This window comes from Macaca nemestrina, chromosome 6, assembly GCF_043159975.1.
Source record: "Macaca nemestrina isolate mMacNem1 chromosome 6, mMacNem.hap1, whole genome shotgun sequence".
NCBI lineage: Eukaryota > Metazoa > Chordata > Mammalia > Primates > Cercopithecidae > Macaca > Macaca nemestrina.
Genome location: NC_092130.1, coordinates 61,126,439 through 61,142,891, shown reverse-complemented (window position 1 = coordinate 61,142,891; position 16,453 = coordinate 61,126,439). Strand labels below are relative to the sequence as shown.

Here is a 16,453-nt window from a genome sequence, read left to right as displayed (position 1 = left end):
GCTGGGATTACAGGTGTGAGCCACCATGCCTGGTTTACCATCTGAATTTTTATAGTTAATTAACCAGGTTTAATAGTTTAATAGTTGGTTAGCCACACATTTATGTTTTCCTTGATGTTGTCTGTCTCTGGAGTTGTTTTCTAAGAAATATTTTTAACCTTTGTATACTAGAGTCTTTGAAATCTCGATGAAAGTTACAGATTATCTTTCTGGAAAAATGCATATATTGTATGTGTGATTTTTGTATGTTATCTCAGTAGAGGGGGACTCACAGGCCTCACCATCCGTTGACTGCCCCTCCTCCAGTTAAGCCTTCTTGTTCTAAAATACAGATCCAGTTTTGTAACAACTCCCCCACAATCCCCCACTGCCACTTGAAAATCTTTTACTCCCAACTACCTATAACCTTGTCCAAATGCTATGAACTTGAAAAAGTCTTCACAGTCTCACCTTGGCATTTTTTCCATGGTAATTTTTTTTTCTAGCCTTTCCGTGTATGTTATTCCTTAACCTATACCAGGTTAAGAGGCATTCTTAGGAAAATATATGAACTTATATGTCTTCATGCCTTTGTTCATGTTAGGTTTCCTTTCTGAAATGCCTGTCTCTTCTGCTTATTCATCCATTAAGGACCAGGTTGCATTTCATCACTTTTCCTGGCACTTTTACTACAGGTACACATTAATGTCTCCTTCCTGTGGGCTTCCATAAAGCTTTGCACACATTTCTATCATGTATGTAACACTTTTACATGGTATCATATTTCCATGTCTTTCTACTGAAATATGAACTCATGAAAAAGGGCAATGTTTTATTTTTCATTGTATTTCCAATGTCTAGCACAGTGCCTGGGACAAAGAAGATGCTCATTAAATATTTGTTAAATGAGAGATTATAAGATTTCTTCCTTTCTATCTCAAGCTATTTTAACAAAATTAAAATACAGCCTTCTCCTCTGTTCCTCAAAATATATTTTTTTGATATTTGACTTTTTTAAGAAGTTGTTTTATGTGAAATTCTTGAACATGTAATTTAAGTCACTATTAAATATCTAAATATAAATGATGAATAATTTTTTTTTAGGCAGTCGTCTTTTAACTGGTTCGAGCTATTTGCAACTCTGGTCCAATACGAACTTGGAGAAGCCAACTGAAGATGAAAATTTAAATAAAACAGATCTTAACTTTGGAGATTGGAGATGCATTTGGCATTGCAAGTAAGCAATCAGGGGAGTAAACTGATAAACCTATTGTTCTATGTGGTTTTATTATAAATGTATTTTAGTTGTATAAAACCACACTGAAATAAAAAAGTGTTGCTTTTTAGTCTATGGTATGCTTTTTCTTATACATAGATAATTTTCTATTTCCTGTGTTCTACAAATACATTTTTTAAAAATGTCAAATAAAATAGGAAGAAACATAAATGTGTAAGGCCTATATGAAGACCATTAAATACAAACTTGCCAAATTATATAAAAGTTAGATGACTTTCATGCTTTTGAATGGAAGACTTCCTATTGTGAAGAAATCTATATTTCCCACATAATCTATATATTGAACATAATCCTTACCAAAATCTGAGTAGAATTTCTATTGAGCATAATTCTAAGCTCTGCTTAAAAGGACAACTATGGGAAAGTCAGATAAATTCTGAAAGAAAAGAAGAATAAAGATATACAGTATAGTAAAATGAATTCTCATGCCACAGATGATCAAGCATTTTGTTATTGATGTAGGAACGGACAGATTAGGATCCAGGATTAGACTCTGAAGTGCAACGATGTGAGGCTCACTGCAATTCTTACTGCCTCCCCGGTTCAAACAGTTCTCCTCCCTCAGCCTCCTGAGGAGCTGGGATTACAGGCACGTGCCACCACACCCAGCTAATTTTTGTATTTTTAGTAGAGACAGGGTTTCACCATGTTGGCCAGTTTGGTCTTGAACTCTTGACTTCAGATGATCTGCCTGCTTCAGCCTCCCAAAGTGTGCTGGCATTACAGTTGTGAGCCACCATGCCCAGCTGTAAGGTAGTATTTTATAGTAAGGAAAACTAGCTAGCTGTGTAGAGGGGAAATTAAGTTAGAGTCTTTCATACCTGATACCAAAACAAATGTGAGATGGAGGAAAAAATTTCTATAAAATGAAACAAAAATATTAGAGGAAAATACAGGTGAGATTTTGTATTTTAGAGCTACATTGTCCAGTATGGTAGCCACTAACTGCATGTTATTATTGAGCACTTGAAATGCAACTAGTCCAAACTGAGATGTGCTGGACTTCAAATATTTAGTATTTAAAAAAGTGTAAAATATCTCTAACATTTTAAAAAATATGTTGAAATTAAAATTTTATATATTAGGTTAAATAAAAAATATAATTAATTTTGCCTGTTTCAACTTTTTAAAAAAATGTGGCTGATAGGAAATTTAAAACTACATGTTTGGCTAAGTTTGTCATTTATGTTATATTGCTGTTTGACAAGAAATGCTGCTTTAGAGTTAGGGAAAGACTAAGAATGACTCCCAAACTGGAAATGGATAGGCTAGGAATAATTAATAGTTCTAACCGTATCAATAAAACGTTTCTATAAAGCAAAATGTCCACAAGGAAAGAAACACAAACATGAGGAGAAATATGTGCAGTTTTGGGCAAATGCGTTTTTAAAAGTAGACCTTAAATTAGTTAGAAAAGAACAGGTATCACAATACTAAGCAACTTTGGGCAATGGAGAGAAAATTTTAAGAAGGTATAGAACATATTAACAGTAAGTGCGATAAAAGGTGTTCTCACTTGAAATCAAGAATGTGAAATTTCAGAAAAAGGATGAATCTTATGTAATACTGTTTAGAGAAATAAGTACTCTTGTATACTGTCAATAAGGGAGTAGAGTACAGTTGGTATTATTTTTTGAGATGGAGTCTCACTCTGTTGCCCAGGCTGAAATGCAATGGTGCAATCACAGCTCACTGCAAGCTCCACCTCCCGGCTTCATGCCATTCTCCTGCCTCAACCTCCCAAGTAGCTAGGACTACAGGCCCCCACTGCCACGCCTGGCTAATGTTTTCTATTTTTAGTGGAAACAGGGTTTCACTGTTAGCCAGGATGGTCTCGATCTCCTGACCTCATGATCCTCCTGCCTTGGCCTCCCAAAGTGCTGGGATTACAGGTGTGAGCCACTGCACCCACCCTGATATTGTCTTTTTGGAGCACACTTTGGAAGTATGATTCAACAGGCTTAATTTTTTTCATGTCCTTTAAATAAGTTTTCCAGATTTCATTCATTCATTCAACAAATATTTGTTGAATGGTTCCAGGCAGCTTTAAAGATGCTTAGAATATTGCGATGAACAGATAGGGGTAGATAGAAAATAAACCAGTAGACTGGTATAATAGGATCTTAAGTGAAACTGACTAGATTTATATGAAGTGGTGATAGCATAAATATCACGTACCAAAGTAAGGCAGACGTCCCATATGTAGAATTTACAGAGGAGATTTCAAAGGAGTTGGTTCCATGTATTTTGCAATCCTCGAATAGGTAATGGGTTAACATGTAGAAAGGGAATAGAATTTTGCATAAATAATTCTTTAGAAAGAACTGTAGGCCAGGCATGGTGGCTCACGCCTGTAATCTCAGCACTTTGGGAGGCCGAGGTGGGCGGATCACCTGAGGTTGGCAGTTCAAGACCAGTCTGACCAAGATGGCGAAACCCCATCTCTACTAAAAATACAAAAATTAGCCGGGTGTGTTGGCACATGCCTGTAATCCTAGCTACTTGAGAGGCTGAGGCATGAGAATAGCTTGAACCCGGGTGGCAGAGATTTCAGTAAACCGAGATCACACCACTGCACTCCAGGCTGGGCAATAGAGTGAGACTCTATCTCAATAAAAAAAGAAAAAAAAATAGTATTTTGTCTTAAGGATATCCTTAGGATTAACCAGATGTTCTGAAAATGTGTGTGCAGGCATGTTCACTTCTCTTTTTGTTGTTGTTGCAGCAAAAATTAGAAAACAGCAGTGAAAAATTATTTGAAATCATTGTAAACATATACAATGGAGTATCATAAGCCAATAAAATAATGTAGATCTGTACACCTGGAAAAATATACACATCTTTTGCATCTATATGCAAAGATGTTCATGACAAATTTTTGTTGTTGTTGTTTGAGACAGAGTTTTGCTCTGTCACCCAGGCTGAGTAGAGTGGTGTGATCTCGGCTCACTGCAACCTCCACCTGCCGGGTTCAAGCAATTCTCCTGCCTCAGCCTCCCAAGTAGTTGGGATTACAGGGGCGTGTCACCACACCTGGCTAATTTTTGGTATTTTTAGTAGAGATGGGGTTTCATCATGTTGGCCAGGCTGGTCTTGAACTCCTGACCTTGTGGTCTGCCCACCTCAGCCTCCCAAAGTACTGGGATTACAGGCGTGAGCCACCGTGCCTGGCCTGTGTCATATTTTTAATGGGTGGTAAATATGACTTCAGTTTCTAGCCCTACTTCTCCCACCTTTTTCTGCAGAAAGTAGAGAGAGCAAAGAAAAGGATTTGGAAGTTTATGTATTAAAATGTTAAGATTGGCTTTGTCTGAGGAAAGGATGTGGCAGTATTGGTGAAAAATATGAAGGATTTCATTTTCTTTTTATCTACCTGTATCAACTTTTCTACAATGTATTATGCTTAAAATCAGAAAAAAAAAGTTATTTGTATCTGAAATGAAATGTGAGAGAATTCCTCTTTGGATATCTTTACAGATAAATTTAGTATTGACCTATCTAATCATGAATTTGGTCAAAGAAAAGGAAAGTAATGATAGTGGTGGGTGTCTTGAGATCAATATATATGAGTAGCTGTAAGGGAAGGCAATGAAGAGAAATGAACCAAAGTTCCTTTGAGAAGAAAAGGCAAGTATGTACCAAGTATATAGGTGAAGCTGGTAGGCTGAATCCCTAATTGCTGCAAGTCCCGTGTTAACCCACATATAATCTTTAATTAGGTAAGTATTACCCTAAGGCAAATTTATTATATATTATCCCTGAAAATGTATGTTGGCATATAGGGATCCATGGTTCTGGAAACTAGATTTCCAGATTTAAAAAATGAAACCATTCTCTCTCATTCTAAGGGAATGAAAGTTAAGACTTTTTTGTTTTAGACTTTAAAGATTTTGACAAGCCATTCCTTCCATGATTCTATGGATGGATGTTTTTATATTTAAAGTTTGTCTTACTAACTAGTTCATTTTTCAGGTACACAAAGATGTGAGTGTGAAACTTATAAAATTTTCTGTCTTTTGAACCAATTGCTGATGTATAATTTTGAGAATATTGAACTTTTTCTTTTTAGTTTTCATTGCAAATTTTTCCTTATCTGTTTAATTTACAGAACTGCTTCCCAAGTTCATTTAATGAAATTTTCACCAGATGGAGAATTTTTTGCCACTGCTGGGAAGGTAAATTGTGAAAATGCTATTGCCAAATTATGTGTTTATAGTTTACTTTGAAACTTTAAAAACATTAACTGGCTTCATTCTTTTATTTATTTAACTTGAAAATAATAATTTCCATTAACAATTTTTTGTTTGTTTGTTTTGAGATGGAGTCTCACTCTGTCACTCAGGCTGGAGTGCAGTGGCGCAGTCTCGGCTCACTGCAGCCTCCGCCTCCCAGGTTCAAGCAATTCTCCTGCCTCAGCCTCCCAAGTAGCTGGGACTACAGCCACGCGCCACCATGCCCGGCTAATTTTTGTATTTTTAAATAGAGATGGGGTTTCACCATATTGGCCAGGCTGGTCGCGAACTCCTGACTTTACAGGCGTGAGCCACCTTGCCCGGCCATTAAAAATTTTAAGTAGCAGAAATTGACTACATTATTGTGGTGTTAAAAGACTGTGTGATATAATTGAAATAACACAGACATAGGGGCAGATCTGGATATAAATCTGCCATTTACCAGCTTTATCCTCTTGGGCAAGTTAATCTTCTTGAGCCTTTCTTTTCTCATATGTAATATGAGGAAAAAAACACCTACCTCATAGATCGTTAATCATAGGATTAATTTAGACAATATAGGCAGTATAGAGTCACTGGCACAGTGCCTTTCATGTAGTATACAATCAATAAAGCATAGCTTCAACTTATATTACGTTTTAGCTGATGTATATTAGGCTGTTTTTAATATATAAGACTTCATAGGCTTTCTAGAAAGATACTAGTAACCATTTCTTTAGTGTGCATACTTTGTTATTACCTGTTGATTTTAAAGCAGTGTGTTGCTTTGAAGTTATTTTTATTCATTGGTTCATAGAGCATTCCATGAACTGCTAATAAGTCAAGTTATTGTTCTCATGGTTCAAAGCCTTCTGCAAACTAAGAGTGTAAGATACTCTAAAACCACAGTAAGGTTTTTGTTTTTTAGGAGAGAAGTGGAGCTGTTTATTCTGATTGACTTTACAGGTGGGAACTCAGTTATAGCTTAAAAGCAGTACCTGGTACATTCTAGTCTCCTTTGCTTTTCCCTTATTTCCCAAATTAGGACTATAAATTTGATTGTACATAGAGTATTTTATGTAGTATTTATATATTAACTTGTTATTTTCATCATCAACATTTTCTTTGAAAAGTCACATGAAAATTCATGAAAAGTACTTTGTTGTTTTTTTTTTTTTCCAATAATTAGCAGTCTTCATAAGTCTGCTAGTGGTATTGATTTCTTTTTTAATATTTGGCTTACTGGAAAAGAAATCCTTAGTTTTATCTTTCAGTCTTTCCTGAATGACTCCATTCCCCATACTCTAGTAATTAGCAAGCATTTTTCTTGAACACATTACACACATTCATGCACTTCAGTTTTTAAAGCACAATTAGGGAATGCTAATAGAAAAGTGCCAGAATCAGAATTTTGTTCTTAATTCCTCTGTGCCCAACGTCTCTTCCCATCCCCAAGTTCTTGCCATTGGGGAGAAGAGTCTTACTTTTGCTGTTTGGAGAAAAGTCTTACTTTTGCTATTTGATTTAATCTGTAATTCTGATCTGCATGTTTTTCTGGTTTCTTTTTTTCCTTAGGATGACTGTCTTTTGAAGGTATGGTATAATGTAGAAAACTGGCGGACAGCTGTTACTTCTCCAGATAGAAGTTCAGAAAAACAATCCCAAGGAGAAACTGACTTTTCTTTTGTGTATCTGGCCCATCCTCGAGCCGTAAATGGATTTTCCTGGCGTAAAACAAGCAAATATATGCCTAGGTCAGTGGATTGGTCATTTTCCCCCACGTATTAAGGAACATCATCTTTGTTACTTTTGATTGCTTCTCTCACTTTTGAGAGTTCGTAGTTAATAGGACTTCTGAGCCTATGAAGATTGGAGTAATATTAAATAGTCTCTGGCCTGCACATCTCTGGCTGTGGGTCAACTATGTTTGATGCTTAGGATAAGAGCCATATTAAAGGAGTTTAAGCTGGGATAATTTACTCCATATCAGATGTCTTTAAGTCACAGAGTTGTACATATTTTCTTTTTCTTTTTGTTTTGTGTCTAATCCTGTCATCTTTTTTCTCCAGATTGTTTGTTTATATTTTTACATAAATAATCTGTCATCTTGTACCTTCTAGTATCTCTTCCCTGGTTTTCTTTTAAAAAATAGCTTTATTAAGAGGATATACCATTAGTTCTTGTATGTTTATTTGACTGCACCCGCCATATCTGAGGAAAAGAAAGAGTAGGTTAATACCCTACATTATTCTTCTCTGAAATGGGTGTAAGTTTAACCACACAAGCACACAGTGACACACACATACATACCCCCAGTCCCTTCTTTTTTGTCTGTAGTTCTGGAAAGAGTTAATATCGTATTGAATTTTAGTAGGTTATAGAGACCTATTACTTAAATACAGGTAGAAATTCCCTATATTTTTTTTGTTTGTTTTTTGTTGTGTTTTTGTTTTGTTTTGTTTTGTATTGAGACAGGGTCTTGCTCTGTCATCCAGACTGGAGTGCAGTGCCCCAATCATGGCTCACTGCAACCTCCACCTCCTGGGCTCAAGTGATCCTCCCGCCTCAACTGCTCAAATAGCAGGGACTACAGGTGTGTGCCACCATGCTGGGCTAATATTTTTTTTCTTTTTGGATTTTTTGTAGAGATGGGGTGTTGCCATGTTGCCCAGGCTTGTCTTGAACTCCTGAGCTCAGATGATCTGCCTGCCTCAGTCTCCCAAAGTGCTGGAATTACAAGCATGAGCCACTGTGTGCAGCCAGAAATCCCATTTTGTACCATATGGCCATTTTCAATTTGGCCACACCATGTGGCATTTTTTTCCTAACTTTTCACTGTTTTGTGAATTTTGCTGACTAGATGTTCTGAGCTATAGTGTGGCTATAGCCAGGACAGGGATAGAGAAAAGAGAATGAGAAAAAATGGAGTGAGTTGGGTGTGAGGATGGGGAAAGGAGGAGAAACAAGGGGTTGGGGAAGGAAAGAAAAAAAGATGCTAGGAAGGGAGAGGTAGGGGACAGAAGGAGAGAGGTAGAAAGGGAGGGTGGCCTGGAAAGTCTGTGAAAGCAAAGAATGGTGGGAGAGGGAAGCCCAAAGAGGAGGTAGAAAGGGAGAAGAAGAGAGGGAAGTAGACAGAGGAGAGGGAGCCAGAGGGAGAGAGATGCAAGAATGGAGGAGGGAAGGAGAAGGAGAGAGCAACCAATACAAATCATGCTGTTCTCCCTTCTCTTCTGCAACTTCTTTTTTAGTCAGGTAGGTATGTATAACAAAGTGGCCACTAGGCAGTATTTTGATTTCTTTTCTCATTACTTTAACTCACTGAGTTGCTGATAAAACCTGCTAATTGTTCCGTTTTTAAAAATCAGGTATATATGCTGGAACAAGTTGCTACTACAAAATATTGTGACTTTTTCTTTCTCTCTTCTAAAGTTACTGAATTCCCTGATGGAAGGTAGTCCTTGTTGATAGGGTTTCAGCCTTTGAGTTCTTGATGCTTATGGGACTTATTAACATATATGTAATTGATTTTTGCTTTTATTTTAAGGAGATGGCAAAAAGGAAATTAACTGAAAGTCAAGAATGACTAAGGAGGGGAAGTGTTTAGTACTTACTTTATCATGAATATTCAATTCTTGCATTTCACTGCTTTGGGCATCTGTTAGGCAAGGAGAGAATAAGTGTACTCAGTAGTTACTGTCGGTTTTTGTGACTGTGCAGGTGCCTTTATAGGAAGTAGAAATGAAGCATATGATATAATTCAAAGAACTATCCACTCAATAAATCAGAAAATTTTATTACAAGATGTGGTTATTTCTTGTGTGTCAATTGAGAGATTGTGGCTTAATCTCAGTCTTTGTTTTTTTAGATGTAAAAAGAATCTTATTGAGAGCTGGGATGGTGGCACACACCTGAAATCCCAGGATGAGGCGGGAGGATTACTTGAACCGGAGGATTGCTTGAACCCAGGAGTTTGAGAGCAGCCTGGGCAACATAGTGAGACCACAACTCTTTTTTTTTTTTTTTTTTTTTTTTTTGAGACGGAGTCTCGCTCTGTCGCCCAGGCTGGAGTGCAGTGGCCAGATCTCAGCTCACTGCAAGCTCCGCCTCCCGGGTTTATGCCATTCTCCTGCCTCAGCCTCCCAAGTAGCTGGGACTACAGGCGCCGCCACCTCACCCGGCTAGTTTTTTTTTTTTTATTTTTTAGTAGAGATGGGGTTTCACCGTGTTAGCCAGGATGGTCTCGATCTCCTGACCTCGTGATCCGCCCGTCTCAGCCTCCCAAAGTGGTGGGATTACAGGCTTGAGCCACCGCGCCCGGCCGAGACCACATCTCTTAAAAAAAAGAAAGAACTTTTGGCAAGATTATTGAAACAAGAACTACTGAATTCTAGGCAGAAAAGACATAGGTTGGCAAGCATTTGCTGTGATGAAATCTATACATATTGATATTTTCTTCATTAGCATCTTAGTTGGTACATTTAAGTAATTACAGAAATATCGTAGAATTGTCTGTGATACTATGTGGTATTTGTATTTTTGCTTCTAAAATCTTTTCATTCCTTAGGGCTTCTGTATGTAATGTACTGTTGACTTGCTGCAAAGATAATGTGTGTCGTCTTTGGGTAGAGACATTTTTGCCAAATGATTGTTTGCTATACGGAGGTGACTACAGCCATTGGACTGGATCAATTAATTTAACAAATAACTTCAAGAGAAATGCTTCCAGTAAAGAACGAGTTCAAAATGCTTTAGAAGTGAGTGTTTTTGTTACATTACTTACTACAAGTTTTAAAACCTTTGATACATTGCCATTTTGGTAACAAAGTAATGTTATAAAAAAATCTATATCCTAGGAAAATCATTCTTAGAAAATTTTCAGTTCTATTTGGTTCAAAAATATCTTTTTATCTAGATTTTGTCTGAAACACAAAACTACCTGTAATTATGAAGTTAATCTTAGGTTTACTGATGATGATAAAAGGATGATTACATTTGACTTAGCTGAAATAACGTAAAGTAAAATCTGAGAATGCAAAGATTTAACTCTAAAAATAACTTATTTTTCCTTTCATAGAGCTTGAGTAGTTTATCCTATTCTGTTTTTCTACCATTTTATCTTTAGAAACCCCACCCCACCCCCCAGAACTTGGGGTCTTTACAAATTAATATTGAAAGTGAAAGTCAATTTTTGGTTTTTGGACATGCTAAAGGTAGAATAGTAATACATTTGATCATAGCCTAAAGGCTGAGAAACAATAGAATAGTAATACAGATTCTTTTTTTTTTTTTTTTTTTGAGGCAGATTCTCACTCAGTCAGGTTGGAATGCAGTGGCATGATCTTGGCTAACTGTATTCCTGGCCTTAGCCTCCTGAGTAGCTGGAATTACAGGTGCACATCACCATGCGCATGCCCAGCTAATTTTTGTATTTTTTAATAGGGAGAGGGCTTCACCATGTTGGCCAGGGCTGGTCTCGAACTCTTGACCTCAAGTGATCTACCTGCCTCGGCTTCCCAAAGGGCTGGGATTACAGGCATAAACCATGGCGCTCGGCCTATTATTTTCTTAATATTGAAAACAGGAGGTGATTTTATGTTTTGTGGATTTGTTTTTTGGCGGGGGGAGGGCTGCTTGTTGTTTTTTGAGACAGAGTCTCTCTCTGTCACACAGGATGGAATGTAGTGGCGTGGTATCAGCTCACTGCAATCTCTGCCTCCCGCGTTCAAGCAATTCTCCATCCTTAGCCTCCCAAGTAGCTGGGATTACAGGTGCGTGCCACCACGCCTGGCTAATTTTTGTATTTAAAGTAGAGATGGGGTTTGCCATGTTGGCTCAAGTAATCCTCCCACGCAGGCTGATCTTGAACTCCTGGCCTCAAGTGATCTGCCTGCCTTGGCCTCCCAAAGTGCTGGGATCACAGGCATGAGCCACCACGCCCGACCCTGAAAATAGAAGTTATTTTAAAACAATTTATCTTTGAATGCTTTGTATGATTATGCAGCAACTATTTTTCTAATTTGAATAGTATTCTCATGGCTCAGAATATAATAAATTCTATATTGATTCAACAACGAATAGAATGGTTACATGTAGTAATAGCTGAAAGAAGTTATTGACCAGGAATCTGAAGACTTGTTCTACCTTTTGCCCTGTCTCTTCTGAGCTAGATGATCTTGGGTTCTATATAGACTATTTTATCATATGAAAGATGAGAATAACAGTATTTACAAATGCTTTGTAAATTATGAAATGTCCCATGTGCAATGGTAATATTGTTTAATACTATGTGGTCATAAGGAGTTAGCTATAGACAAAAGAGGACAGTGTGTGTAGAGACGTCATTCACAAACAATAGTATTGGAAAAAAAAATTTTTAACATTTGATTTTAGGAACTACATTCTAAGAAAATAAGCCTAATAAAAATTGCAAAATATTGTGTGAGGATTAAGAGAACATCCAGGTACTTTAATTCATAACTTTATTCTTCAGGATTCAAATTTGCTATACCAAAATATTGAAAGATGTTTTTACATATAAAATGTTGAAAGGCGTTTTTACATATAAAATATATAAAATGTTCTGAACTAGGATATATGTAACTTCTGAAAATCATTATGTAACCTACACATGTACGACTTTTGACAATATAGGCATTAGTTTTGTTTCTATTCACACAGGTAAATCTGAGACATTTTCGAAGAGGTTGGAGGAGATCACTTGCACTTGTGGCACATACTGGATATCTGCCACATCAGCAGGATCCTCATCATGTGCACAGGAACACTCCACTGCATGCCAATGCACTTTGCCACTTTCATATTGCAGCCAGCATCAATCCAGCCACAGGTAATGAAACATTGTTCAAAACATGTTTCTGAAATTGAATAGTTTGATTTTATGACAAGTAAGTTATACTTTTAGTTTTCAAATAAGTAAAATATTGGAGGTGACTTTCTTAGCCCACTTTTCATCGTAGCAAGCTCACTGATTTCTGTTTGTTTGCCCTTTAAGACCATGATTTGACTTGTGAGTTAGGATCTTGATAAGGCATTGAAGTTCATTATTAGTTTATTCAAAAGATAATATTTGAACTGTTACTTAATAAAGGTTAGTACTACGGATGTAGTATTGTATTTTTTTACTTTTTATTTTTTGTCGCTGTGTTGCCCAGGCTGGTCTCAAACTCCTGGCCTCAAGCAGTCTTCTTGCCTTGGCCTCCCAAAATGCTGGGATTACCAGCATGAGCCACCATGTCCAACCTCTAAAAGTAGTATTTTATAATTATCGTATAGTTGTTAAAATCTTTGTGTTTGGTACTTGATCTTTGGATCCATTCCATAAAGAGGGCAGAAATATGTAAAAGTTATTACTGGGAGAATTAAGAAACTTATCTCTGTAGTCAAATATGTACTATTAGACTAAGAGATCTAGAATATCTGGGTCTACCTAAGAATTTGAAGATTTAAGTACTTATTATTTTTGAGATGGGGAATCCCTCCTGTTACCCAGGTTGGAGTGTAGTGGCATGAACATGGTTCACTGCAACCTCGACTTCCCAGGCCCAGGTGATTCTTGCATCTCAGCCTCCCAAGTAGCTGGGACTATAGGTGCATACCACCATGTCCAGCTAATTTTTTGTATTTTTAGTAGAAACTCAGTTTCACCATGTTGTCCAGGCTGGTCTCGAACTCCTGGGCTCAAGAGTTCCACCTGCCTTGGCCTCCTGAAGTGTTGAGATTATAGGCATGAGCCACTGTACCTAGCCAGGACTTACTATTTTAGTAACTTTTTTTTTTTTGGACAGAGTCTTGCTCCGTTGCCCAGGCTGGAATGCAGTGGTGTGATCTTGGCTCACTGCAGCCTCCGCCTCTTGGGGTCAAGCGATTCTCATGCCCCAGCCTCCTAAGAAACTGGGGTTACAGGAACGTGCTACCATACCCAGCTAATTTTGGCATTCTTAATAGAGACGGGTTTTCACCATGCTGACCAGGCTGATATTGAACTCCAGGCCTCAAGCATTCTGTCCGCCTTGAGTAAATAATTTTTATGATTCTAAAAACTAGTTTGTCATAATTGGAGCATGGAATATTACTTGAGAAAAATATTAAAGGCAATATTTGCATAAGATGTTATTTGTACAAAAAAGTGAAAAGTAAAAGCCTACTTTTCACCTCTACTCCACCTTTGTCCCTCTCTCTCTAGAAGATAACCACTAACAACTATTGATGAGTTTTTGTTTGCTATGAAATATTCTTTTTTTTTTTTGAGATGAACTCTTGCTCTGTTGCCCAAGCTAGAGTGCAATGGCATGATCTTGGCTCACAGCATCCTCTGCCTCCTCGTCAAGCAATTCTCCTGCCTCAGCCTCCTGAGTAGCTGAGATTATAGGTGCCCACCACCACGCTCAGCTAATTTTTTATATTTTTGGTAGAGACGGGGTTTCACCATGTTCACCAAGCTGGTCTCAAACTCCTGACCTTGTGATCTGCCTGCCTCGGCCTCCCAAAGTGCTGGGATTACAGGCAGGAGCCACCGTGCCTGGCCTTTCTTTACCTTTCTTTTAAAAAATAGATTTGGAGAAAATTGTTTATACTCCTTGAGTTCATTCTAGCCTTTACAGTTTAGCAGACACCAGCATGATCCAGGTTTGATTTAATGTGATACTTAAATTTTTGCTTACTTCCACTAATTAGGGATTATTTGCAACAACTCACTGGATTTGTACTTCAGTATACTCGTTTTTACATTCATATCAAAAGTAACACCAAGGAGCTGGGCACAGTCGCTCATCCCTGTAATCCCAACATTTTGGGAGGCTGAGGTGGGTGGATCACCTGAGGCCAGGAGTTCAAGACCAGCCTGCCCAACATGGTAAAACCCTTTCTCTACCAAAAATACATTTAAAAAAAAAAAATTAGCCGGGTGTGGTGGCAGGCACCTGTAGTCCCAGCTACTTGGGAGGCTGGGGCAGGAAAATTGCTTGAACCTGGGAGGCAGAGGTTGTAGTGAGCTGAAATTACACCACTACACTCCAGCCTGGGTAACAGAGCGAGACTCCATCTCAAAAAAAAAAAGAAAGTAATACCAAGGAACAAATGCTTTTTTAGCTGAGGTGACTGTCTTGAATGCTTTCCTTGAACATGAGAAGGGAACCTTAACTTCAGTCTTGATGCTAACAAATAAGCAGTCTGTCTTAGAAATAGCTCATTAAAGAGGTTGATAGGTCAGTCTATTAAGTAAAAACTAATTGTTGTTGATATTAAGATACATACGTTACTAGTTCTTTTGACATTATGGTGATGACTTTTTTTTTTTTTTGAGACGGAGTCTCGCTCTGTCGCCAAACTGGAGTGCAGTGGTATAATCAAGGCTTGCTGCAACATCTGCCTCCCGGGTTCAACCGATTCTTCTGCCTCAGACTCCTGGGTAGCTGGAATTACAGGCAGGCGCCAACACTCCTGGCTAATTTTTGTATTTTTAGTAGAGTTGATGTTTCAACATGTTGGCCGGACTGGTCTCGAACTCCTGACCTTGTGATCCGCACGCCTCGGCCTCCCAAGGTGCTGGTATTACAGGCGTGAACCACTGCGCCCAGCCAACTTTTTTTGTGTGTGTGTATCAGTTTAAAATTTGCTTGTTATCAAAATTCGTTATAAATTAAGATATTTCTATTAACAGAGCTACAAATTATAGACGTTATGTGAATATTTTTCAGTTTTAAAACATTTATGGTTAAATGAATTATGCTATATGACCTAAAATATGTAATTTAATTTCCTTTACAATAGATACATTAAATTTACCATTTAAATCTGTTACTACTAATAATAGTGGCAAACATTATGTTGGAAATCTTTTCTTTTACATCACATTGTTATGTGGATTTTTGACAGTAGAAACAAAAATACAGAAATGCAATATATGAATATAACTAAATGCAGAATGGTGACTTTTTTCTCTTCGAGGGTAAAAAGACTTTTTTTCTCTTCTAGTGAAATAGAGAGACAGCATAAATAGAAAAAGATTGGTTCGTTAGCTTTACAGTTTTGCCTAGAAATTATCTATGAATGCATTTTTCCCCCTGCTACTTACCGAGAGTATAAAAAGGGAGTTAAAGGAAAGTTTCCTTGTTGGTTACTACCATAAGAAAGATGCTATATTCTATTTTAGCAGGGCCAATATATGGAAAATATCTAAATTAAATGTTGTAAAAAAATGAATTAGTAATGAGATTCTAGCTAAGGAGGGCACTAAATGAGGATTATATATATATTTATTTATTATTGTTTTTTGAGACAGAGTCTCACTCTGTCACCCAGGCTGAAGTACAGTGGTGCCATCTCGGCTCACACCATTCTCCTGCCTCAGCTTCCTGAGTAGCTGGGACTACAGGTGTCTACCACCACTCCCGGCTAATTTTTTGTATTTTTAATAGAGGCAGGGTTTCACCGTGTTAGCCAGGATGGTCTCGATCTCCTGACCTCGTGATCCACACGCGTCGGCCTCCCAAAGTGCTGGGATTACAGGCATGAACCACTGCATCCGGCCAATGTATATTTTAAAAATCCAAAACAAACAAAGGTTACTATAAAAAAGCTCTGGATGCATTGTAAGCATATAGGTTTTTTTCTTTTTTCATGTGTATTTTTAAACAATGGAAGGATCAATTTTGTTAGACTAAATTATGTTATTGGCTGGGTGCAGTGGCTCATGCCTATAATCCCAGCACTTTGGGAGGCCGAGGCAGTGGTGAAGTCAGGAGTTCGAGACCAGCCTGGCCAACATGGTGAAACCCCGTCTCTACTAAAAATATAAAATTAGCCAGGTTTGGTGGTGCATGCCTGTAATCCCAGCTACTTGGGAGGCTGAGGCAGGAGAATCACTTGAACGTGGGAGGCGGAAGTTGCAGTAAGCTGAGATTGCGCCGTTGCACTCCAGCCTAGACAGCAACAGTGAAACTATGTC

At 37.8% G+C, this 16,453-nt stretch overlaps 1 protein-coding gene across 8 annotated transcripts in view; it reads left to right on the top strand.

The window, feature by feature from the left end:
• Window positions 1-16,453, top strand: part of LOC105500026 (Dmx like 1) — a 175,787-nt gene that overhangs the window by 35,942 nt on the left and 123,392 nt on the right. For all 8 annotated transcript variants that reach the window (XM_024787129.2, XM_011772923.3, XM_071098562.1 and 5 more), the window contains 5 exons: window positions 1,084-1,216; window positions 5,385-5,451; window positions 7,063-7,241; window positions 10,052-10,241; window positions 12,166-12,334. In XM_024787129.2, coding sequence (XP_024642897.2) covers window positions 1,084-1,216; window positions 5,385-5,451; window positions 7,063-7,241; window positions 10,052-10,241; window positions 12,166-12,334 — 738 coding nt within the window. The remainder of the gene's footprint in view (window positions 1-1,083; window positions 1,217-5,384; window positions 5,452-7,062; window positions 7,242-10,051; window positions 10,242-12,165; window positions 12,335-16,453) is intronic.